This window comes from Crocuta crocuta, unplaced genomic scaffold (assembly GCF_008692635.1).
Source record: "Crocuta crocuta isolate KB4526 unplaced genomic scaffold, BGI_CrCroc_1.0 scaffold175, whole genome shotgun sequence".
Taxonomy (NCBI): domain Eukaryota; kingdom Metazoa; phylum Chordata; class Mammalia; order Carnivora; family Hyaenidae; genus Crocuta; species Crocuta crocuta.
The window spans coordinates 771,135-796,702 of record NW_027530988.1 but is presented as its reverse complement, the minus strand read 5'-3'; the positions used below and the strand labels follow the sequence as shown (position 1 = coordinate 796,702).

At 39.6% G+C, this 25,568-nt stretch overlaps 1 protein-coding gene across 4 annotated transcripts in view; it reads right to left on the bottom strand.

The window, feature by feature from the left end:
• The window catches only part of RPGRIP1 (RPGR interacting protein 1), a 90,870-nt gene that overhangs the window by 27,424 nt on the left and 37,878 nt on the right, over positions 1–25,568 (bottom strand). For 2 of the 4 annotated variants that reach the window (XM_077770345.1, XM_077770346.1), the window contains exons 1-7: positions 25,246–25,565; positions 23,498–23,658; positions 22,899–23,042; positions 22,017–22,167; positions 16,741–16,925; positions 16,233–16,436; positions 15,267–15,405 (exon numbers count right to left, since the gene is read on the bottom strand). In XM_077770345.1, coding sequence (XP_077626471.1) covers positions 15,267–15,405; positions 16,233–16,436; positions 16,741–16,925; positions 22,017–22,167; positions 22,899–23,042; positions 23,498–23,658; positions 25,246–25,486 — 1,225 coding nt within the window. In that variant the 5' untranslated portion in view covers positions 25,487–25,565. Of the gene's footprint in view, positions 1–15,266; positions 15,406–16,232; positions 16,437–16,740; positions 16,926–18,147; positions 18,491–18,912; positions 19,065–19,226; positions 19,680–22,016; positions 22,168–22,898; positions 23,043–23,497; positions 23,659–25,245; positions 25,566–25,568 lie in introns of those variants that run through there. The other 2 variants (XM_077770348.1, XM_077770347.1) reach the window with 2 other exon arrangements.

The following is a 25,568-nucleotide window of genomic DNA, read 5'->3' as shown; positions in this document are numbered from 1 at the left end:
TAAAAAAAAATATTTTTAAAAAAAAAAAAAAAAAAGAATTAAAAAAAAAAGAAATTCCTTTGTGTAAGATACCTTTCATATCATTGTTCATTTTTCTACTGGGCTGTCTTCCTTTTTTTTTTTATGTTTGTTTATTTTTGAGAGAGGGAGGGGTAGAGAGAGGGGTGGGGGACAGAGGCTCTGAAGTGGGCTCTGAACTGACGGCAGAGAGCCTGATGTGGGACTCGAACCCACAAACTGTGAGATCATGACATCAGCTGATGTCGGATGTTTAATCGAATGAGCCACCCATGTGTTCCTATTTATTTGACAGAAAGAGAGAGAGAGAGCACAAGTTGAGGAGGGGGCAGAGGAGAGGAAGAGGGAGGGAGAGGGAGGGAATGAGAATCTTAAGCAGGCTCCACATTCAGAGCAGAGCCCAATGCAGGGCTTGAGCTCATAGGCCATGAGATCACAACCTGAGCTGAAATCAAGAGTCTGATGCCTAACAGATTGAGCCACTCAAGCACCCCAAGAAAATTCTACTCATACTGATGAGGTTTTGGAATGATGGGGGTTCAGAGCTAACAGCCAAGAAAGTATTCATGAAGACATCTTTGGTGCAGAAAGGTGACTTTTATTAAAGCACAGGGACAGGAGCAGTGGGCAGAAAGAGCTGCAGGCTGTCTTTTTCTAATTGATTTGTAGGGGTTCTGTATATTTTTTGAATATGAGCCTTCTGATGGTTACATGTCTTACAAATACCATTTCCACTCTTGCCCATTTAATCTTTTGCTAAACAGAAATTCATACTTTTAAAGTAGTCAACTTTATCAATATTTTCTTTATGACTACTACATTTTGTTTTTTATTTAAGATGTCTTTCCTTATTCTGAATGATGAATAATGCTGCTATGAGTATTTGTGTACAAGTTTTAGGATGGTCAAATGTTTCCAATTCTCTTGGACAGACCCCTGAGAAGAGAATTTCTGGATTGTAAACAGCAATAGGTTGTAGCCAAATATTTTTCATAGTAGTTGCACTGCTTTACATTCCCAACAGTAATGTACAGGTTGCAATTTTTCCACATCTTTACTAACACTTGGTACAGTCAACCTCTAGAATGTATCAGTTCTAGTTGGAGTGTACTGGTATCTCATTGTGATATTATTTTGAATTATCCTAATGACCAATACTGTTCTGCATCTTTTTGTATGTGTAATTGCCATTCAGGTTCTTTAGTGAATGTCAATTCAAATCTATTGACCATTTTATTTATTTTTCCTCCATTTTAAAAATTAATTAATTTTTTTAAATTTATTTTTTAAACTTATTTTTTAAATTTACATCCAAGTTAATTAGCATATAGTGCAACAATGATTTCAGGATGCCTCCTGCTTTGGTTTTCTTTCTTTTTTTTAAATAACTTTAAAAAGATTTTAATGTTTATTATTTTGAGAGAGATAGAGATAGAGCATGAGCAGGGGAGATGCAGAGAGAGAAGGAGACACAGAATCTAAAGCAGGCTCCAGGCTCTAAGATGTCAGCACAGAGCCCGATGCAGGGCTCGAACCCACGAGCTATGAGATCATGACCTAAGCTGAAGCTGGACACTCAACCAACTGAGCCACCCAGGCACCCCTGGTTTTCTTTTTCAAGACTGATTTGGCTGTTGGGGGTCTTTTCTGGTCCCATACAAATTTTAGGATTGTTTGTTCTAGCTCTGTGAAGAATGAAGGCTGCGGCACAAAAACGGACACATAGACCAATGGAATAGAATAGAGAACCCAGAACTGGACCCACAAATTTATGGCCAATTAATCTTTGACAAAGCAAGAAAGAGTATCCAGTGGAAAAAAAGACAGCCTCTTTAACAGATGGTGCTGGGAGAACTGGACAGCAACATGCAAAAGAATGAAACTGGACCACTTTCTCACACCATACACAAAAATNTAAAAATTAATTAATTTTTTTAAATTTATTTTTTAAACTTATTTTTTAAATTTACATCCAAGTTAATTAGCATATAGTGCAACAATGATTTCAGGATGCCTCCTGCTTTGGTTTTCTTTCTTTTTTTTAAATAACTTTAAAAAGATTTTAATGTTTATTATTTTGAGAGAGATAGAGATAGAGCATGAGCAGGGGAGATGCAGAGAGAGAAGGAGACACAGAATCTAAAGCAGGCTCCAGGCTCTAAGATGTCAGCACAGAGCCCGATGCAGGGCTCGAACCCACGAGCTATGAGATCATGACCTAAGCTGAAGCTGGACACTCAACCAACTGAGCCACCCAGGCACCCCTGGTTTTCTTTTTCAAGACTGATTTGGCTGTTGGGGGTCTTTTCTGGTCCCATACAAATTTTAGGATTGTTTGTTCTAGCTCTGTGAAGAATGAAGGCTGCGGCACAAAAACGGACACATAGACCAATGGAATAGAATAGAGAACCCAGAACTGGACCCACAAATTTATGGCCAATTAATCTTTGACAAAGCAAGAAAGAGTATCCAGTGGAAAAAAAGACAGCCTCTTTAACAGATGGTGCTGGGAGAACTGGACAGCAACATGCAAAAGAATGAAACTGGACCACTTTCTCACACCATACACAAAAATAAACTCAAAATGGATGAAGGACTTGAATGTGAGACAGGAAACCATCAAAACCCTGAATTCATGGATCAGTTCTAGTTTTGGTGGAATATTTTGGGTTTTCCATATAGAGTATTATGTCACCTGCAAAGAGTGAAAGTTTGACCTCCCCCTGGCTGATTTGGATGCCTAAAACTATAGCATTCCTAAAAGAAAACATAGGATAAACTATCTGACCTTATTAAAAGAAGAATTCTTAGCTATGACATCAGAAGCATGGTCCATAAAATTTTAAAAATTGATAAATTGGACTTTAGCAAAATAAAAAATGCATGTTCTTCAAAGGACACCAATAAGAAGATCAGCTATAGATTATGAGAAAATATTTGCAAATCACATTTTTTCCTTTTTTAAATTTAAATTTTAGTTGCAAATCACATTTCTGATAAAGGACTTGCATCCATAATCTGTAAGGAATCTTTACAAGTCAACAAGACAACTCAATTTAAAATGGTCAGTAACAGACTTCAATCTGTATTAAAAAGCTGTAATCATCAAGACAGTATGGTACTGGCACAAAAACAGACACTCAGATCAATGGAACAGAATAGAGAACCCAGAAATGGACCCAAAAAGGTATGGCCAACTAATCTTTGACAAGCAGGAAAGAATATCCAATGGAATAAAGACAGTCTCTTCAGCAAGTAGTGCTGGGAGAACTGGACAGCAACATGCAGAAAAATGAACCTGGACCAATTTCTTACACTATACACAAAGATAAACTCAAAATGGATGAAAGACCTAAATGACAAGGAAGTCATCAAAATCCTTGAGAAGAAAGCAGGCAAGAACCTCTTTGACCTTGGTCTCAGCAACTTCTTACTCAACATGTCTCCAGAGGCAAGGGAAACAGAAGCAAAAACAAACTATTGGGACCTCATCAAGATAAAAAGCTTCTGCACAGCAAAGGAAACAATCAGCAAAACAAAAAGGCAACCTATGCAATAGAAGATATTTGCAAATGACATATCAGATAAAGGGTTAGCATCTAAAATCTATAAAAACTTATCAAACTCAACACCCAAAAAACAAATCATCCAGTGAAGAAATGGGCAAAAGACCTGAACAGACACTTCTCCAAAGAAGACATCCAGATGGCAAACAGACACATGAAAAAATGGTCAACATCACTCATCATCAGGGAAATACAAATCAAAACCACAATGAGATACCACATCACACCTGTCAGAATGGCTATCATTAACAACTCAAGTAACAACAGATGTTGGTGAGAATATGGAGAAAGAGCGCCTCTTTTTCACTGCTAGTGGTCATGCAACTGGAAAATAATATGGAGGTTCTTCAAAAATTTAAAAATAAAACTACCCTATGACCCAGCAATTGCACTACTAGGTACCTGTCCAAGGGATGCAGGTGTGCTGTTTCCAAGGGGCACATGCACCCCAGTGTTTATAGCAGTGCTATCGACAATAGCCAAAGTATGGAAAGAGCCCAAATGTCCATCGATGGATGAATGGATAAAGAAGATGTGGTAGATTTATACAATGAAGTATTACTCGGCAATCAAAAAAAAAAAAAAATGAAACTTGCCATTTGCAGCTACATGGATGGAACCAGAGGGTATTATGCTAAGTGAAATTAGTCAGTCAGAGAAAGATAAAAATCATATGACTTAACTCATATGAGGACTTTAATACCCAGAACAGATTAATATAAGGGAAGGGAAGCAAAAATAACATAAAAACAGGGAAGGGAAGCAAAAAAACCCATAAAAACAGGGAAGGGGACAAAACATAAGAGACTCTTAAATATGGAGAACAGAGGGTTACTGGAGGGGTTGTGGGGGGGAGGGATGGTCTAAATGGGTGAAGGGCATTAAGGAATCTACTCCTGAAATCACTGTTGCACTATGTGCTAACTAACTTGGATGTAAATTAAAAAATAAGTATTCCCCCCCACACACACACAAAATGAATGTAACAGACACCACCTACTCCCCGTCATGTTCCCCACAGGAATTTGACAATCAAAGTACCTAGCTAAACTGTAAAACCTGTGAACTACAAGGAAGGTTATGGCCATAGACCACCCAATGGAAATGAGCCAATCAGGAATTGACAATGCAGCACCTAGAGTTATACAGCCAATAGGGTAGAACTTAAGGAGGAACGAGAGGGAAGGGAAGGAGGTGGTGGGAGACCAGACCAGAACCTTATAAAACTAGGACCTTTGCCTATTGTCCATAAAGAGAGCTTTCCTACTATTCTTACTAATCTTATACTCTAATAAACTTAGCTTGCTGCTAAGAAAGAAAGAAAGAAAATAAGAAAGGAAAGAAAGAAAGAAAGAAAGAAAGAAAGAGAAAGAAGAAAAGAAATGCTATATTTTTAGTTCTAATATTTAGATTTATGATGTATTTTGGTTAATTTTTATGTAGGGTGTAAAATAGTAGTCTAAGGTTCCCCTCCTCCAATGTGGATATCTAACTGTTCTAGCACCATTTGTTGGAAAGATTAGATATCCCCATTGACTTGTCTTGCTATCTTTGTGGGAAAAAAATCAATTGACCATGAATGTGAAAGTTTATTTCTGGATTCACAATTCTGTCCCACTGATCTGTAAGTCTATGGTAATACCACACTGTCTTAATCACTCTAGCTTTATCTTAAGGAAGTTTTGAAATCAGGTAGTACAAAAATTTCAACTTTATTCTTTCACAAATTGTTTTCACTATTCTAAATTCTTTGCATTTGTGTATAAATTTTGGGGCGAACTGCCATCTTAACAATTATGAGTGGTCCAATCCATAATATATTTCTTCATTTATTTTAAACTTCTTTAATTCCTCTCAGGAACTTCTGTAGTTTTTATACAGGTCTTGCATTTCTTTAAATCTATTCCTTAATATTTTATTCTTTTGGGTGATACTGTGAATGGAATTGTTTTCTTGATTTCATTTTAAAGTGCTCATGGATACTATAGGGCACTACAATTGATTTTGGTATACTGACTTATATTCTGTAATGTTATTCACTTGCTTTTAGTTTTTCAAAAAAATCTGTAGATTTCTTATGATTTTCCAAAAAGAAAATCAAATACCATGTCAATTGCAAATAAAGATAGCACCACCTCTTTAATTTTTTTCTTGCATTATTGCAATGATTAAAATCTCCACTACAATGTTTTAACAGAATGTTGAAAGCAGAAATCCTTTCTTTTTTCTCAATCTTCAGGGAAAAACATTCAGTCTTTTACCACAAGGTAGGATATTAGCTATAGGTTTTATTATCCTTTATTAGTTTGAAACAATTTCCTTCTACCTACTTTGGTGTGAGTTCTTATTGAGAATAGGGGCTGGATTTTGTAAAATGCTTTTTTTTAAATCTATTGACATGATCATAAAGCTTTTATTCCATTAATACAGTGTATCAAATCAATTTTTTGCTATTAAACTAAACTTTCATTGCAGGAATAAATCTCAGTTGAACATGGTGAGCAACTCTTAATATTTTCATATTTTGCTGGATTGGTTTGCTAATATTGCATTTAGGATATTGCATCTGTGTCATGTTGAATATTGGTCTATAGTTGCCTTTCTTTTAATGTCTTTGGCTTGCTTTGGTATCCAGATAATGCTACTTTATAATCAAGTCAGTTAGAAAGTTTCTCTAGAAAAAAAAAAAGTTTCTCTGGAGCTACTATTTTCTTTTTATCTTTTTTTTTTTAAATGTTTTTATTTCTGAGAGAGAGAGAGAGAGAGACAATGTGAGCAGGGGAGGATCAGAGAGCAGGGAAGATACAGAATTTGAAGCAGGTTCCAGGCTCTGAGCTGTCAGCACAGAGCTCAATATGGGGCTCGAACCCACGAATCATGAGATCATGACCTGAGCCAAAGTCAAACACTCAACCGACTGAGCCACCCAGGTGCCCCTAGAGCTACTATTTTCTGAAAGAGACTCTGAATGATCAGCATTTTTTTCTTAAGTATCGATAGAATTCATCAGTGAAGCTATCTAGAACTGGACTTCTTTTTAAAAGTATTTTTTTATGTTTATTTATTTACTTTGAGAGAGACAGTACATGCAAGCAGGGGAGGGGCAGAGGAGGGAGGGGGAGAGAAATTTCCAAGTAGGCTTTGTGGTAATAGCAGGGTTTGATCCCACGAATTGTGAGATCATGACCTGAGTCAAAATCGAGAGTCAGACATTTAACCAACTGAGCCACCCGAATGCCCCAGAAATGGACTTCTTATTTGGTAAGATTTTAACTCACTAATTTTTGTCTGTACTTTTATACGTCAATACTGATCTTCTAGTTCTTCTTGAGTCAGTTCTGCATCTTTCTAGGAATTTGTCTTTTCCATCTAAGTTGCCATAAGTTGTTCATAATATTCTTTTATAGTCTTTTTAATTATAGAATTTGTACTGACCTTACATTCATTCCTGATTTTAATAACTTATGTCTTTGCTCTTTTTTTTTTTCCCTTGATCAGCAGGCCAGTTATCAATTAATTGCCTCTCAACTCAAAATAAAAACTTCACTGCCTGCTTGGCAATGATGGGGTTGGACCCTGTAAATATTTCTTCTTTGCCAGCTGGCAGCATGTTAAGGTTTGTCAGCAGAGAGCTCGGGAGGATCACTGGAGGAGGAAAAGTTTTCTCTTCTTGGCTCCAAGGTACTCATTTAGGCAGATTCCTGCAGAAGATAAAGACTTTGCAGACCAGGCTCCTGCAACTTAATGCCTGGTTCCAACAGCTCACATGCAGAACACATTTCTAGTAGCACATGACTTCTGCAACATCCAATTCTAGCAGTTCCCAGTGGCCTGTAGTATATAGCACCTCCCTGTGGGCAGTTTTCTTGGTACCCCATCCCACCTCCAAGTAGGTGAAATGCCACTGACTTGGCTGGCACCTCTCTGTGAATGGTTTACTTGCAATGTTCCAGAGGTCAACTTCACAGGTTTTCTGAGTTCTGATGTGCATTCACAGCAAACTTCTCTCCCATTCACTAAAACATGACTTAATTCCCTCCAGTGATGTCTGGATTTCAGCCTGAAAGGGTTGTCTACCAGAACTATTTCTTCTTTGAGTACTTTATTTCAGTTCTAGGGATTAATGGATGTTTTTTAAAACTGAAATACATGTATTTTTAAGAGTTCTTTTTACTTCTTAGTAGTCAATCCTCACCATCACCCCTAGTTCAATCTCCTGTTATAGTTAATAACTCTTTATATTCAACTTCTGTTCAAATTACTAAGTAGTTTCTGGTTGGATCTTAATTACTATAGTCAGTCCAGATAAAGGTTTATCAAGTTTATCTTTTCAGAGTTGGTTTCACTAATTTTCTCTATTCCTTTTCTGTTTTTTATTTCATTTATTTCTACTCTGATCCTCATTATTACTTTATTTGGGTTTAATATTATTTTCTTTTTGCAGTTTTTTTTTTCTTTTCCCAGCTTCTTAAGGTTAAAGCTTAGGTTACTGACTTCAGATCTTTTTTTACCCTAATTATAAGAATTTAAAGCTAAAATTTCCTTGTAAACACTGCTGTAACTGCATCTCATCAATTGTGATATGTTGTGTTTTCATTTTCATTCAGTTCAATAAATTTCCTAATTTTCCTTAGCAGCTCTTCTTTGATGCAAGGGTTACTTAGAAGTATGTTGGTTAATTACCAAATATTTGTTATTGCTTGCATTAATTTTCTATGGCTGCTATCACAAAACACCACAAACTTAGTGGCTTAAGAGCAACTTTTTGCCTGGAGCTGGTGAAAACATCCACATTGTCCCAGATATGAGACACTGATCCCATTTTCTGTAATCTGAAAAGGCTTGCAGGACCAATTCTACACATGGCACAGTCCTGTGGACAATGGGAAATCCATACTGGTAAAGGGGTTGATACTGGAATGGACATAGATCAACCTCACAAAGACTCAATTCTGCCTTCTCTCTCAACTACAAAGAACTCAACCACAATAGTTTGTACACTTTTGTAGAACTGGTATCCAAGGACTAGCCTGGATTGCAGGAGGTCATTCCAGAGATTGTAGTCCAAGAGCAGAAAATCCTGCTAATCATCAATGATTTTAGTGAGCTGAGTCTCCTCTGGGGCACTTATCCATAACATATGGCAACTGGAAGAAGTAGAAGCCAGTGCCCATCCTTTTGGGTAGTTTGCTGAAGAGAAAAATGTTACCTAAGGCCACTTTACTCATCACCACATGACCTGGAGCCTTGAGAAAATGCAGACTCTTGGTTGATCAGTCCCTCTTCATAGAAATGGAGAAGTTCTTCTACCTGGACAAGAAGGCATATTTATTGAAATACTTTGATGATAAGGATCAAGTGCTGTGAGCTTTTGATGTGATGAGGAGCAGTGCCACTTTGTTTCATATGAGCTTGTCTCCTGCCAATGTGCTGGATCATCTGCACTTGTCTGAAACTGTAGATGGAGTAAGGGGAGGATCCTGTTCTGACTTGCCAAACCACCACATTGCTGTTTCTGTGTTTCCTTTGCAGCCAGTTCATACAGGCACCTGGCAGCTGTCCTAATCAGTGCCTCCAAGCTCCAATGAAAGCTCCTTGTCTTCTAACTGCTGAAGGCATGTGGACACAGACATCTTAGTTTGATGGAGAAGACCTTTGGAGATTTACATCAAAAAAGACTAACCTCTATCTTTTCCTGGAAAAGTAGATCTTCCAGGAGGACAAAGACTGTAAGGGCTGCTACTCCTTCATTCAACTCAGTGTCCAACAGTTTCTTGCCACCATGTTTTATGTACTGGAGAGCAAGGAAAAGGAAGACAGGGAAAGCCTCAGGTGGAACGTTAGAAATGTGCAGAAGTTGGGGCACCTGGGTGGCTCAGTCAGTTCACTTTTGATTATGGCCCAGGTCATGATCTCACAGTTTGTGAGTTCAAGCTCCATATCAGGCTTCACACTGACAGTGTGGAGCCTGCTTGGGATCCTCCCCCACCCTCTCTGTCTGCTCCTCCCCCACTCACTCTTTCTCTCGAAATAAATTAACTTCAAAAACTTTTCTTAAAAAGGGATGTGCATAAAGCTGTTCTTCAAGAAAGACTAAAAAATGCCAACTGACCCAAGTTGGGTAACTTCTTAGCCATTCAAACAAAAAAGAGGCATGGGGCTGAAGACAACTTTTGACTCCCAAATGTCAAGTGGAACTTACTGAAATGCAAAGCATGATCAGATGAGAATAAACCCTTCTGCTCAATGAAGGAGATGGTTTTGTACTGTCTTTTTGAATCTCAGGAATAACAGCTTGTAAAGGATGCGATTGTCCACATCAAAGAAATGTCACTGCATTTGAAAAATAAAATGGACACCATGCTTACATTCCAACTTAAGCACTGCCAAAACTTGCAGAAAATTTTGCTAAAGAAGGTATTCCTGGAGAATGACACTGCAGCAGAATCAGGTGCTCAGGTTCAGAGGTCCCAGAATGATGAACAATTGCCTCCTTTCTGAATGGACTTTTGTTTCACGTTTGGCTCAAATGGGAATCTGTATTTCTGGACATCAGTCAGATCTTCCTCAGTACCTCGTCATTGAGGATTCTCTGTGAAAACCATATGCTACCTGTAATCTCCAGAAAGTGGTCCTCAAAAATATTTATCTAGCTGATGCTTATCAGAACTTCTGCCTTGCCTTGGCTGGCCATGAGATCCAATGCACCTGGCCACTTACAGAAATGACCAAAATAGGTGCGCCTGGGTGGCTCAGTCAGTTAAGCATCCTACTTTAGCTTAGGTCATGATCTCACGGTTCGTGGGTTTGAGCCCCGTGTCGGGCTCTGTGCTGACAGTTAGCTCAGAGCCTGAAGCCTGTTTCCAATTCTGTGTCTCCCTCTCTCTCTGACCCTCCCCTGCTCCTGCTTCCTCTCTCACTCTCTCTCAAAAATAAATAAAACATTTAAAAAATGTTAAAAAAAAGAAGTGACCAAAATAATATGTTTTCCCATTATGTGATGTCTTGAGCCACCTAAAATGTAATCCATACTATCTCAGGTTGGTTTCTTATTCTTCCACCATTCATCAATGAGATGATTTCTCCTCAAAATCAATCATTCTATGGCATGCTTGACCCTCACAACAAATGAGCTCTTGGATAAGGGTGTCAATTTGCTGTACACAATTTCGAGATACCGTAAGTGCTTCTTGCAGAGGTTGTTACTGAGGAATATTACCTCACAGTAACCTGTGGCAAGAAGCTCTCTTCTGCTTTGATCATCAACCAGAGGTTGACACACCTGTGCTGGGACACCTGTGGGATGGGAGCATGAAACTTGTATATGAGGGCTTGAGTTACCCCCACCCCACTACCCACTCTGGTGCTATGGTGCTGCAACATATCCAATGATGGCTGCAATCATCTATCAAAGTATCTCCAACAAAAATCAAGCTAACACATTGCATCTGGAGCTGACTCACATAGTAACTACCGCATTGAAGGCAGTGCCACATAACCTGAGATTTCTGCAGTTGTGGGGATGTGCCATCACTTCTTTCAGTTGTGAGACCTCCTGTCTGCCCACAGCAGCAACAGAACCTGATCATGCTGGACCTGGGCCAAAATTCTCTGGGAGTACAGTGGAGTAGAAATGCTGCGTGAAGCCTTGAAACTTCAAAATTACCTCCTTTGGACACTCAGGTTGAAGATAGATGAATCCGATGCTCAAATCCAGAAGCTCCTGAAGGTCATCAAAGAGAGCAACCCACAACTCACTACTGAGAGTAACAACTGAGAGCCCAGAAGGAATAGCCTTTCTTCTCATGATTTCATTTTCTGAATGCAGATGTGAATCACACATATCACTTTAAACATTGCCTCTGTCTCCCTTCTTTCTCTTCTCCTATGTTTGATTAAACATAGCTTAGATCCCCTCATTTTATCCTTTATGTCTCTCTTATCTTTTCTGTAGAGTCATTCATTCTATAATAAAGTAATGGATCTTTAAGATGACGGTAAACTTTCTATGAGCTTTTTCAAGTGATGTTAGTTGCTGGGCCAGATATTATTTTAGCTTTGGTTTTGCCTCTGGTTTACATAAAACATGCACAAGTAATTTAAACTTGTTCTGGATGAAATGTCCATATCTCCAGTATATAATGAGAAGTAAAAGTGAAAACTTGAAAAAAAAGTTAAAAAACAAAACAAAAAAACCCCCAAAACCTAGAAATCTACTCTCTCTTAGTGCTGGAGGTCAGAAGTCCAAAATCAAGGTATTGGGAAGTCTATGCTTACTCCAAAGGCTCTAGGGGACAATTTTCCTTTTCCTATACTGGCTTCCAGTGTCTCCAGGCATTCTTTGGCTTGTGGCCACATCACTTCAATCTCTGCCTCTGTGGTGACACTGCCTCCTTTTCTGCATGTGTTTCTCTGTGTGTCCATTCAGATAATCCACGCTGGTCTCTACATCTCAAGATCTTTCACTTCAGTACATTTGCAAAAAATTTTTTTTCAGATAAGGTAACAGTTACAAATTCTGGGGTTTAGGACATGGACATAGCTTTTGCAGGACTACCAACAAACCTACTACATTATATATTTAAAATTTAAATAAATGTTAACCCCCACAAGCTGATATTTTTGCTTTATATTCATTTAAACTAACTCATATTCTTTGCTTTTCATTCTTTATTGCATCTTTATGGTTCCTTCTGAGATAATTTTCCTTCAACCTGAAGAACAACCTTAAAATGTAGCTTGAAAGCAAACCATCCATTCTGGCTTGTCTTTAAATGTCTATTCTGTTTTCATTCTAGAAGAGCATTTTTCTTGTGTAGAGAATTCTTTGTTGGCAGTTATTTTCCTTTGACATATTGAAGCCACTGGTTTCTGGCTATAGTTGTAGTTATTGACAAGTCCATCTTACCAATGGATCATGGCAATCTTTTACTTTTAAATGGATGCTTAAAAAAAAAAAAGTTTACTTATTTATTGAGAAAGGGAGAGAGAGGAGAGGGGCAGAGAGGGAGACAGACAGCATCCCAAACAGGCTCCACACTGTTCAGCAGAGTCTGACATGTGGCTCACACTTATGAACTCGTGAAATCATGATATAGCTGAAATCAAGAGTCAGATGTTTGACTGAGCTACCCAAGTGCCCCAAAATGGATTCTTTTAATATTTTCTATTTGATTTTATTTTTTGCATTTTTACTATGTATGATATGTTTAGATGTAGATTTTTAAATTTAAATTTTAATTTTTAGGTAATCTCTATACCTGATGTGGGGTTCAAATCCACAACCCCAAGATCAAGAGTCACATGCTCTATCAACTGAGCCAGCTAGGTGCCCCAGATCTGGACTTATTTTTTTAAAAACTTACCTACTTGAGTTTCATTTCATTGAATCTTACTATCTTTTACTAGCTTTATAAAACTCTAAAATCATTATCACTTTAAATATTATCTTTTTCTCCTTCCTCTTATATATTTACTTAGCTGTTGTTTAGACCTCCTTATTTTATCCTTTATATCTGTCTTTTCCTCTGTTGTATTTTCCATCTTGTTGTCTCTCCTTGCTTGATTCTGAATATTTTTACCAATTCTCACTTCAGTTGTATTGAATCTATTTTCAACCCATCGATTCCTCTCATAAATTTCTATATTGAGCAGTTCTATAATTTCTATTGATTCATTTCTGAATATGCAACGTATTTTGTAAGCATTTTGTGATTCAGAAAAAAAAATCACATAAATGAATACCAAAATTATTAAGTGAAATTTGATGAGGAACAACGTACTTATGTAGTCTCAAATTATCTTTTCATAGACCACTTAATAATTATAAAGGCAAAAATTATTATCTTTATGATGGAAAAAACGTGGCAGATGCTTTCTTAACCAAGTGATAAAAGTTAATACAACATCACGATAATGGGACAAACAGACATCATGTACCCTTGATGTGATGCAGTGAGAAGGACACAATATCACTTTCATGGTACTCCTGTAAAAAGTTCATAACCTGAATCTAATTACAAAGAAACATCAGACAAATCCAAATTGAGGAACACTCTACAGAACTGCTCATCTATACTCTTCAAAAATGTCAGTATCAGGAAAGATGAAGATGAGGAACCGTTGCAGATTAAAGGAAACCAAAGATATGACTAAATGCAATGTATGATCCTGGATTAGATAAAGGGAAAAAGAACTATGATAATAGACCTTATTGGGACAACTGGAAAATTCTGAAACTGGACTGGACATGTGGCGATATGTGCCCATGCTAAGTTTGCCCACTTGATAACTCTACTGGAGTCATATAATTTCCTTTTCCTTACGGAAATACACAGCAGTAAGGGGGCATGAGATGTAAAACTTATTCTCAAATGCTTCAGAAAAAATGGTAAAGCAGTAAGTGGGAGATTGCTAAAAGTTGATGAATTTATCATGCAGCTCTTTACGTAAATTTGAAATTATTTTTTATTAATTTTTTAAACGTTTATTTATTTTTGAGAGAGAGAGAGACAAAGTACAAGCAAGGGAGGGGCAGAGAGAAGGGGAAACACAGAATCTGAAGCAGGCTCCAGGCTCTGATCTGTCAGCACGTGGGGCTTGAACTCACAAACCATGACCTGAGCCAAAGTTGGTTGCCCAACAGTCTGAGCCACCCAGAAGCCCCGAAATTATTTAAAAACAGAATGTTTTTTTTAAGCTTACAACCTTAATGTTTTCATAGCTCCAGTTCTTTGTAATTTTAGAGTTCAGCTTCTTTCTCCACGAAGCCAATAAGCACAGTTGTTACACAGGCCATGTCTGATAATTCCAGTATCTATTCCTGGTAGGTACTGAACAGCCCTGTGTGTCTAGCCCTGCAACTGCCCAAAGCACAGTCCTTCCTCTCAGAACAAAAGACGCTCAGAATGGTGCTGCCTTCTGGGTCCTACACCAAAGTAGGCAGTCCTGCTCTGAGCAGATATCTGCCTAGGCTGGCAGACAGCAGATTGAGACTGCATCCCATTTCCCTCCCCCAAAAGTCCACCAAAAGCATGGTTCTGGCTGTCCACTGCTTCCTTCCAGATTGGCAATGTCCCAGGGCTGCAGGAGTTCCAGCTCACTTCCCTTAGCTTCAAACATCTCCCGGTCAAGGCTAGCTAATTCTTCCCTCTCTTATTGACTATATAATGCTTTTAAGAAACATTAAGATCTTTAAAAAATATATTCACTTCAGCAATTCAGCTGTCATCAGTAAGAGTTGGTCTGAATTATCTACTTTGCCAATACTATAACCTGAAATCATGTCTACCTTGCACTGTAACACAAAAAAGCCTTGCCTTTATTGAAAACATTTTGGATTAGCCTCACAAATGATCCATCCACACTCCTCCTATCTCTTTGTAACCATAATTCACAAGATATACTTGTTAGGTAACTAAACTGGCAAGCCAACTAGCTTTAAATACATAGAGAGCTGCTTGAAAAATTCCAGCCTTCATTGGCCTAACCAGCATACTTGTAACATAAAACTAAGCCTAGGGTCTTCAGTACTAATTTTCCACGGAAAGATTAGCAATGCAAGATGGAAAAAAAAAAATAACTGGCTTGATAAAATAACTCAATGATTAAATAGGAAATTAGATTTCTAAAAGACAATAGCATTTGAATGAATGAATGAATGAACGAACGAATAGACAATACCATTTACAGGATTCAGGGCTTCTTTCTGCATCAGTACTGAATGGGATGATGTAATTTTCTCTTCCTTTTGCTGATTTTTCAAGCCATCATCTATGGAGCTCTTGAGCCCTGAGAACTTCCATTCAATGTAGTTCACCTGCTTCAGAATAAAGACCACAATTATAATTACAATTGGCCCTTGAACAACATGGGGGTTCAGCGCACCGAAAATCGGCATAGAACTCTTGACTCCTCCCCAAACTTAACTACTAATAGCTACTGTTAACCAGAAACCTTACCAATAACATAGTCAATTAATACATTCTGTATATGTATTATATACTACTACAATAAAGGAAGATAGAGAAAAGAAAATGCTATTAAGAAAATCATAAGAAAGAGAAAAAACACTTATAATACTGTATTTACTGAAAAAAACTTCATGTATAAGGGGACCTTTGGCAGATCAAGTCAGTGTTGTTCAAGGGTCAGTAGTATATATATTGTGTAATTATAATAATTTCACAAAATTAGTAATTATATATTAATATATTTATACAACCCATACAATATGATTGTAATATAACAGTATGTAATATTTAACAATATAATAATACATACTTACAATCTCCTATATATATTTTTTAGGTGCTACATAGGAACTTTTACCCAGTTTCCTATGAAGAAAAGATAGTATCAAGCATACAGTAGGTGTTCGATAAATAGTTAACTTACTTTCATTACAGTTGAGGTGGACTGCTAAAACTCTAAGCATAAATTGCAGAGTCCATAAACTGTTGAACTAAATTACTTTCAAATGCAGTGAGCACTTCAGAGTTTTATTAAACTACTTGTGTTTGAGGAAACATGTTAGTCACAAAAAGCCATGATTATTGCTTATCTAGGCAGTCTGCTTCTCCCTGAGAATAGTATCTCTGGGGACACTATAACTCATATTTTAATTCTGCAGGGCTTCTAAGGCCTTACTTGCAGTGTATTTCCAGTTAAGATGTTACGACTAAGATACTCCATTCTGTTCTTTCCTTGGATGCCTGTTCTTTTGCCATGTTTCCTTCTTGAGTAGCTTGCAACCTGGTGTTCCCTTTCCTTTCTTTCTCCCACCTGTGGAGGTTTTCTCTTGGCTGGATACTGGCCAGCTTCAATGGGAATCTCAGCAAATGCCATCGGGTCCTAAATAGAAGGATCGAAGACAGCCTTACATGGTGAGAGTTTAATAGCCTTGATACTCAAGAAAGAGATTTGTGAGCTAGCATTAGACTTCATTTCTCGCCTGCCACAGAGCTGAGAGATGCCATCTTTCTTTCCTCCCCGTAATGAAACCCAGGATTCTGCTCCATCAGTAAGGCTCACAGCATCGTGAGGGATGCAGAATAAGTTTGCTGAACACATGACATTCATGGAAGGCATTTCTTTTACTACAATTTTAGTACCATCTTCTTCAAATACTTCCACAGGATTGGTGGAGATCTACTACCTGGGAAGAAAAGGAAGTCTTTTCCTCTTCAGAAGAGATCTCTAAACTGTCCTTTGTGGTATTTTCCTCAGGCTGAGCTTCTGGTTTGAGGAAGCTCTCTGGGGGTAGGTAGAAAGACTTCCAATCCAGTTGCATCTCGACAAATCCACTGGGGCTCCCCGTGGGGTCTGTGAGGTTAAAATCACCTGAGACACACACAGACATTAATAAGATCTGATCACATGAAGGAGGCAAGTGAGTATTTATCAGCACCTTATCCATTCCCCCCATTTTGAATTTTACCATAATTTGTTTGTCATGAATGAACATCACATAATCTTGGTGATAATACACTCAGAAGCAACATAAAATAGCAGTGAATACTAATATTCACTTAGAATGTTTACTTCTAACATTCGCTTAGAATATTTGTAGGGGAAAATGGGTGTCTCCAGGTTTCAGGAAGGGATAGTCAAAAGAGGCATGGAAAGGTATAGCTTGCTTGTCCTCAGTCACCCAGCCAATAAATATAACTACATTATTACTATTATGAAATGCTTGCCAATGCTTTTCTTTAAGCATAAAAAGAAAGAAAGGAAAGGAAAAAAAGAAAAAAGACAGACCCATTATCTACACTCAAGTGGTCCTTATATCTAAAATAACAAAAGCCAAGAAAACTCCAGCAAAATCACTTTTTCCAAATGCCAGGCTTCTGATTTCTACTGATTAACTTAACAGATGGCTCATATTGCCTCTTCCTTTGGCAAAGGANGAAATACTGGAAGAAGGGAGGCCTCATACATTTTCTGGAATATCCAGCAACTTGTTAAACATAGCTAGTACTGGCTTTACCCACCCCTACTTCATAATGAGAGCACAGACACCTCTGCCTCACCCTCCCTCCAATACTGCAACCAGAGAGGTGACCTTTTCTTAAGGTCACCTCAGCTCTGTATCGTGGGGAAAAAAGATCCAAGAAATTTGCCTTTGTTGTGTAATGGCATGAAAGTCTAACTTGTGTTTAAAAGAAGCAAGAGAATTATGGGAGAGTATTAAGGACACCATTTATAATCTGATATCCACTCATGTGCTGAGAGACAATAGGTAGGCCTTAAGTAAACACAAATCCTGGGAAGCACGATTGAGTCAGAAAAGGTTTGTTCAGAGATGGACGCATGGACTTCAGGTTGGTGGGTCTACCCACTTAAGAATCTTGCTTTTGTTGCTAAAAAGAAGCAGAAGAAGCCAATGCTTCCATAGGATTAGTGAGGCTCTGAGTCTTCTGCTCTGCTGCTCTTGACAATATTCTAAAATCCTCTCAGCAGGTTTTTTAAGAGAGACTGTTCCAAGCAAGTAATCAAAGAAAAGTAGGACAGGAAGGCAACACTGGGCAGAGAGCACAAAGATGCAATAACCTTGAACTCCCACCTTTAATGGATTTGTTTTGTGCGAGAGGAAGCAAGGGCACTTGGACTCGGCCAAGATACAAGCCAGGCTCTGCATCTTCATCATCAAAAACGTACACAGACAGGGCCTCCCGCCTCAGATATTTATCCAGGTCAGAGGTCACAAGCACTGGGAATCGAGCCTGGTCTCTAAAGTACGGATTGTTACTGGCTGGAATGATGGCAGTGTCGTGGTCAGAAAAGGTGAAGAAGCGGTACATGACGTATGGACTGGGCTGCGTTCCCGGCCACCGACTCCGGAGCCCATAGCATCTGATGATTTCCACCCGCAGCTCATTCTGATGCTTCCAAGTCTCTGATCTGGACTGGAAAGATGATGGTCTTGGATGAAGGAAAAGGGCAGCCTGAGAGAGCTGCTGTGGGTGAAGCCCAGCACCCTCGAGGAAGAGCTATGACCTAAACTACTGTAGAATCCTGACTGGGTCACCCGCCTGCAAACTGGCTCTGGCAGACAGTGATTTGAGAGAGGTGCTGGCACTCAAGCCTTGTCTTAGAGAAAGGAACAGAGAAGCTATTTTGTTCACAGCTGGGAGAGGCAGCTAGCTCCGAGGGCATGATTTCATTTCAAACCCAAGCCTGAGCAAGGGAAGAATCTGGAGTTGTGGCATGACATTTTTCTCCTTCATTCACATTCAACAGATACTTATTGGGAGTAGAAGACTGAGGTATTCTCCTGAACTGCTTCGTTGAGGCTCCTTTCAGATGCATGGGCCATCCTTTTTCTCACCTTATCCTCCTGGGCCTCCCAGGCTCCAAGCACATTGGCTGACAGGTAGGCCTGAGCCTTCTTTCCTTTATTGAATGCCTGTAGGCTGGATTCTATGGGGAAGCGCAGCCTCATCCAGTATTCTAGCACCCCGAAGTCTTCTCCACCAGCTCCTGGGTAGCAGAAAGTATGAAAGGCATGGAAGACACAGATGGTGTGGCAAGGATTAAGAATTAGGCCAGAGGAAGAAAATGGAAAACCACCAGAAGAGCAACAATAGGCTTTGGGAAATTCTCCATTAGTCCTGGGAGCTGTGGGAAGCCGATAACACTTACCAGTAAGTGTGGTAGAGCCATGAACCCTCTCCACAGTCTCCAGCACCCTCTCAAAGTAAATCCATCCAGTTGCAAGGATGTGGTGCTCACTGGCTATAGCCTGGTGTAGATCAAGCCGAACTGAAACCCCATGAAGGTAGTTCAAAAACAGGGGATCTGTTTCTACCACATACTGGGAGGTGAAGTCATAGAGGGGCTGTGGCCCCACAGCTAGTGGGGTACAGTGGGTTTCAAAATCATAGAAGGAATAGGTGCAGAAAGTGGTAGGTTGAGTGTCTCCAGCCTGAGCCAGGGCAGCAGACGTCAGAAAGGCCTGGTGGATATGCAGCTCAAAAAGATTCTCACTCTGATGCAGCAGAGAAATGTCCGCTTTATCCTCATCTCCATTGGCTGGCAGTGTTTCCAGACATAATGACAACTGTCGGGTGCCATAAGCCACATCTTTGAGCTGTTCTAGAAGGAAAAGAAAACTGCCTAGCCACTAAAGCATAGAGAGCTCTTCTTCAGGGTAAAATAAGTTGGACAGAAGGAGAAGAAACACCATGATGAAAGTCCAAGTTGTGATTATTTCAAGACACCATGATTCAAAAGGAAAAGAAATAGAATGACAAGTAGGAGCTTTGAATTATGATAGCTAAATAACCCAAGGCCTGCTCTTGAGATAAGGTACAAAACAAATGACTAGAGAGTAAATGCTAAGCTCAGGAGAACACTGGAGCCACAATTTCATCTGCAGATGTCATTGTTTTATCTTACAGCACCGTCCTCTGAGTTAATTTAATTGTTAATTCCAACAGAGAAGCACTTGAAACAGAAAATATGGCCTTTTCCAAAAATTTGGGATACGGGCCATTGAGAGAACACCAAATTATAGTCATAGTGCCTATTACATTACATTGAGCTCCACCAAGAAATGATTCTCCTTCTCCAGCCAGATCAGTCACAAGAATCTTCATTCTGTTAAAAGTTTGTTGTCATAACAAGAAGGCAAAAGCAAAAGCAAAACAAAACAAAAACCAACCCACATCCACTTAAAGTCAGAGAGTAATGGAGTAGAAAGTTGAGAGAAAACTTACTGGAAAGACTTTGAAAATACTGTGTTTCATTGGGATGAAAAGATATGTGACAGTCTACCAAATCTGTGCATTACCTCCCATGTCCCCAACCAATCAGAAACTTTGATATACAGTCTACTTCAAACCGGGGAGTATTTGAATCATCACAGTGTATCAATGGTGAAAGACCTAGAATAAGAGTTAAAACAGTAGAATAAAATTATTTTGAACACATAAGAATGTCTTCTTGCCCAAAACAAATGGGATACAAAAATTAGACTAATGGTTTCTTAATTGATAAGGTACAAAATGAATGACTAGAGAGACTAACACAACTAAATGAAATATATTTAAAGTTTTGTGATGGGGCACCTGGATGGCTCAGTCGGTTAAGCATCCAACTTTGGCTCAGGTCATGATCTCACGGTTTGTGGGTTCGAGCCCTGCGTCGGGCTCTGTGCTGACAGCCAGCTCAGAGCCTGGAGGTTGTTTCGGATTCTGTGTCTCCCCCTCTCTCTGACCCTTCCCTGCTCATGCTGTCTCTCTCTCTCTCAGAAATAAAAACATTTAAAAAAATCTTTTAAATAAATAAATAAATAAATAAAGTTTTGTGTTACATGACCCGGGGTTAATAATTTTGGCATATAAAGAAATTATACAAATGAATAATGTACTATTAAAACAGGTTAAGGACAGAAACAGGCAATTCTCAGAAGAAACAATACAAATAACTGCTAAACATATGAAAAACTCTTTGATCATATCAGTAATAAAAGAACTATGAGTTAAAGCAAATGAATCTTTAGAAGCAGATAAAAGTATTTATCCTGCACTGTCCCAGGAGAAAGATCCTGAATCTGAAAGACATGAGAATTTCAATCAAAGGCGGGGATTTCCTTTGTTATAAACGGCAGTGACTTTTTTTTAACCGACTCACCCTGGCCTGGATGAATCATTCCCCAACATGACCCACCTCCCTTACTCTAGTTCCACACTCACTAAGTAACATGCTTACTGATATCCAGAGAGAGGGCTTCCCTGAACAGTAATTCCAAATATTCTCATGGCAGCAATGAGACAGCTTCTGTCATAAAATAATAAATGACCAATCTGGTTTAAATATCAATCTTTGGTGAACTTGGTTAGTGTGAATCAGGTATTGTACTCTCAAAATGGAGTGTAATAACAAAGCCAATATTCTTAGTATGTGTGGCTGAAACCAGCTCCTGGTGAGCAGTGACTATACTAAATATAGGAAGTACGACACTATGAAATTTGCATAAGCGTCCAGCCAGCTGCCCTGTCATGTCGACATCCTCAAACTGCAACAAAGAATTTAGAGACTTTTAGAGAGAAATTAAAGAAAAGGATGATGAGTAATGAGTGATAAAGCTCTACATAGGCCTGGGTTGTGGAAAACGGTCTTGAGAGAGGAAGTGTGTTATGCCACCCTGAGGGCTGACAGTGATTCGTTCTCAATTCTCAAAACAGATCCAGCAATTGCTGGGCCCCAGTGAAGCTCTTCTGAGAAGTAAGAGAAAGCTACTGACATGATGGAGGAAAAGAAGCCACTAATCATGTATTAAAACACCAAAGAATATGGGATAAAGAACAGCAGAGGAGGGATGTGTCACATGCAAGACACACGAGGCAACCTTCCAGGCAGGTGCACAAAGGGAGCACAGGCAGTCGCTATGTGATGGGGCCAAGACGACAACAAAGGACTAAGACTTGCCGGATATTGGAAGGCCATGGCTTCTCAAAGTACCTTCCAGCTGATTGATACGATTGTTCTTGAGGTCTAGGAGTTGATTTAACCTCTTCAGCTTTTCTTTGTGATCTTTATTTTCATTATCGGCTTTTGTCATGATTGCCTCCAGTTCCTCCTGAAACAGAAAAAAATGTCTGAACTTTCCTATCTCAGTGACCCAGCACCAAAGAGCCCAGATAAAAAGGTGGCACTAGCAGGGGCGCCTGGGTGGCTCAGTTGGTTAAGTGTCCAACTTTGGCTCAGGTCATGATCTCACGGTTCGTGGATTTGAGCCCCATGTTGGGCTCTGCTGACAGCTAGCTCAGAGCCTGGAACCTGCTTTGGATTCTGTATCTCCCTTTCTCTCTGACCCTCCCCTACTCATGCTGTGCTTCTCTCTCTCTCTCTCTCTCTCTCTCTCTCTCTCTCAGGAGATAAATGAAACATTTAAAAAAATTTTTTTAAAAAAGGTGGCACTTGCCTGGTAAAGGAGACTCCATTATCTCCCACATGGGGCAGAGTGAACCTCAAGAAAAAAATCTTGGGTTCATCACAGACCCCTTTAGGACCAGTAGTGCTATCAGTGCCAAAGGAGAATAGCTCCCCAGTGCTGGGAAAATTTCACCCCAGAAGCTTTATACCTGCCACTCTCATTAGATGGCCCCTTCACAAGTTTCTACTGTAAAGGTGCCATGGGGCTGGCGTGAGTCCTCAAGCACATCAAAGGACAGCACACTCTGTGCTGCTCAGGGCAGCGTATCCCCTTGCAACAGCTCTAGAAACATGGGCCCCGCTTCATGCCCAGTAGGGAAGTGGTCCCCGTGTGCCCATTCATCTAGCCCCTTCCTGTACCAGCCTTTCTTGCACCTGATAACACACGTTGATTTTGCGTTGCAGAATAAGCATGTCTCTGGTCTTTTCTAGTTCCAGTGTGGTTTCTGCGTGCGACACTTGCAACTCACTCAACATCTGGGACAGTTTCTTTTCTTCCTGGTTTTCTGGTTCACGTGGCTATCATGAGAAAAGTATTGGTAAAAGGGAGTATAAATATGGCAGGCACAGAAATAATGATGCTCATTAAAGCAGTTGTTGGCAATAGCAAAATACCAGCAGTGGACTCTACTCCCAAAAATAAGAAGATTTAGGTCACTTCATAAGGGCTTTCTCCCCTACTACCTCATGTTTGGTAGCAGCAATAAGTTACAGAGCTTCTGAAGGCTGTTTGCTCTTCAGCAGGTCATTTCAAGTCCTCATGTGAAAAAGCATTCTAGATGCTAAAAACTGTGAAGGGTGGGGAAAACGTGTGGAGCTCATGAAGCTAACTGTACTCTCAGCCTTCTCATATCCTTCTGAATATCGTCCTCAATCAGGACAAAAATCATTTAGTTACTTTTCTGATCTCTTCTAGGAATATACGCCAGCCATCTCTATGGACAGGGGACTTGCTTGATTAAACATGCTCTTACCTCTACCTGAATGGTCTCTTGGAATAGAGCTGGGTGAGTGGCTGGTTCAGACTGCTTGTCAGGAGACTGGGAAATCAAGTCTTGACTCTGGAGGATCTCTACTTCCTGCTTATGCTTCTGAAGCAGATGGGTGACTTCAAGATGCAGATTCTTGTTTTGATCTGGGGGAACAAAAAATCATCCAGAAAGTTGAAACCCAGTGGTTATCGGTAATCATGGTTCAAGTTGGACCAAGTTTGAATTAAATTTTCCCCCTAATGTTTAATTCATTTTATAAATTTACCCTTACAGGCGCAACTCTCTCTTATTTCTACAAAAGGGTTCTGGCTTATTGACTCAGTAAACTGAGCTGACACTTGAGACTCTAAAAACAAAACAAAAAACACCTGTAGAACCATAGCGACCACCACCATCACCAGCAAACAGAAGCACTTGGCTGTCTAGGATAATGCAAACTTCTTTTTTTTCTTTCTCTGTTTTTTTAAGTAAGCTATACACCCAATGTGGGGCTTGAACTCACAACCATGAGATTAAGAGTTGCATGTAGGGGCACCTGGGTGGCTCAGTTAAAGTCCAACTCTTGATTTTGGCTCAGGTCATGATCTCACAGCTCCCAAGTTGGAGCCCTGCTCCTCTCCTGCACTTGTGCTCCCTCCCTTCCCCCCTCCCTCCCTCCTTCTCTCTCTCTCTCTCTCAAAATAAATATAGAAACTTAAAAGGAAATAAAAAGAGTCATATGCTCTACCCACTGAGCCAGCCAGGCACCCCTACAGTGCAAACTTTTTGATAGCACCAGCCAAACTAGTCTCTCTCCAACTCCTCCCCAACTCCATTCTGACTTCTCTGCTATGGGCTCCCTGTGGTACCCACCTCCACCTCCACCCCCACCCTGATGTCAAGGGAGGGAGAATGGGCATTTGGGAATTTCTGTGTGTGTCTGTTTCGGTTGGGGGGGGTGGTTTAGGGAAGGAAAGTGATCCGTGTTTAGTGTGATCATTTCATTATCATGCATTAGAGGGGGGAGATTATTAGATTACCCCAAGGTCTTTACAAGATTTCACTCGTACTTTGTACAAACTACAAGGTCCTTAGCATGTGTTCATGAGCTTTATCCTTTTATGATTCCTCTCTTTCTTGATGTCATATTTCTTTTCCATCACTCTCCTATGTGAATGTACTCGTCTCTGATGAAATCTAAGTTTGATACGACTAAGTATCAAGGTCCAGCCTAGAAAAAATAAGTGAGACAAAGGTCTCTTTGACAGTATTTAAAAATCTTCAGGGTAACTCTCTACTGTGGTCTCAGAGTTAGGACAGGGGGAAATGGCAGTGGTAACCAAGAGCAGTAATTTGCTTCTCAATTTGAGCTATTAGGTACTAAAAAAACAAACCAAAAACAAGGCTCCCAATAACCTCTAAAATGACTGAGAAGAATAAGAGGCAGAGAAATTCACTTTCAATACTTTCAATAAATAAAGTGAATGTTTAAAAACATGATAAATTTAAGAGTTTTCATCCTCCCAAGTGAAAACTCATTACATCTAAAAATATATGCACTTGAGGCAGGTGTCATGCTCTCTTGATTGTAAATCTGATCTAAATACCAGTGTTCACATTCTAGTTATCCCTGACCCACACAAAAATACGATCAGGTGAGGGGATACTAGAAATGTCGGCCCAAGCTCCCTTCTCCCACACTGGACGTAAAGAAAGACTCATTTGAGAAAGGTCTTCACGGCCTGACCTACCTTTTTCTCTGGACAGCTGAAGTAAGACTTTCCTCTTCTCCTCCAGCTCAGCATCCAACTGATCCTGCAACTGAATGACTTTCTGCTGTAGCTGTTCTGCTGTGAGCTCATTGCTCCAGTGAGGCTGATTACTGCTGTCCAGCATGCTGAAAATGAGAAATAAGTAAGGAGCAAGGGGAGAAGTGTCAGATAAATACTCAAAGGTGTGTGATGTGACGTCTTCAATACACAGTTTCAGCATCTCCTGGGCCTAGCACATCATTCATTCCCCTACATGTTTCTTCCGTCCCTGCTTTCTCTGCAACTGTCATTTACCAACTGTC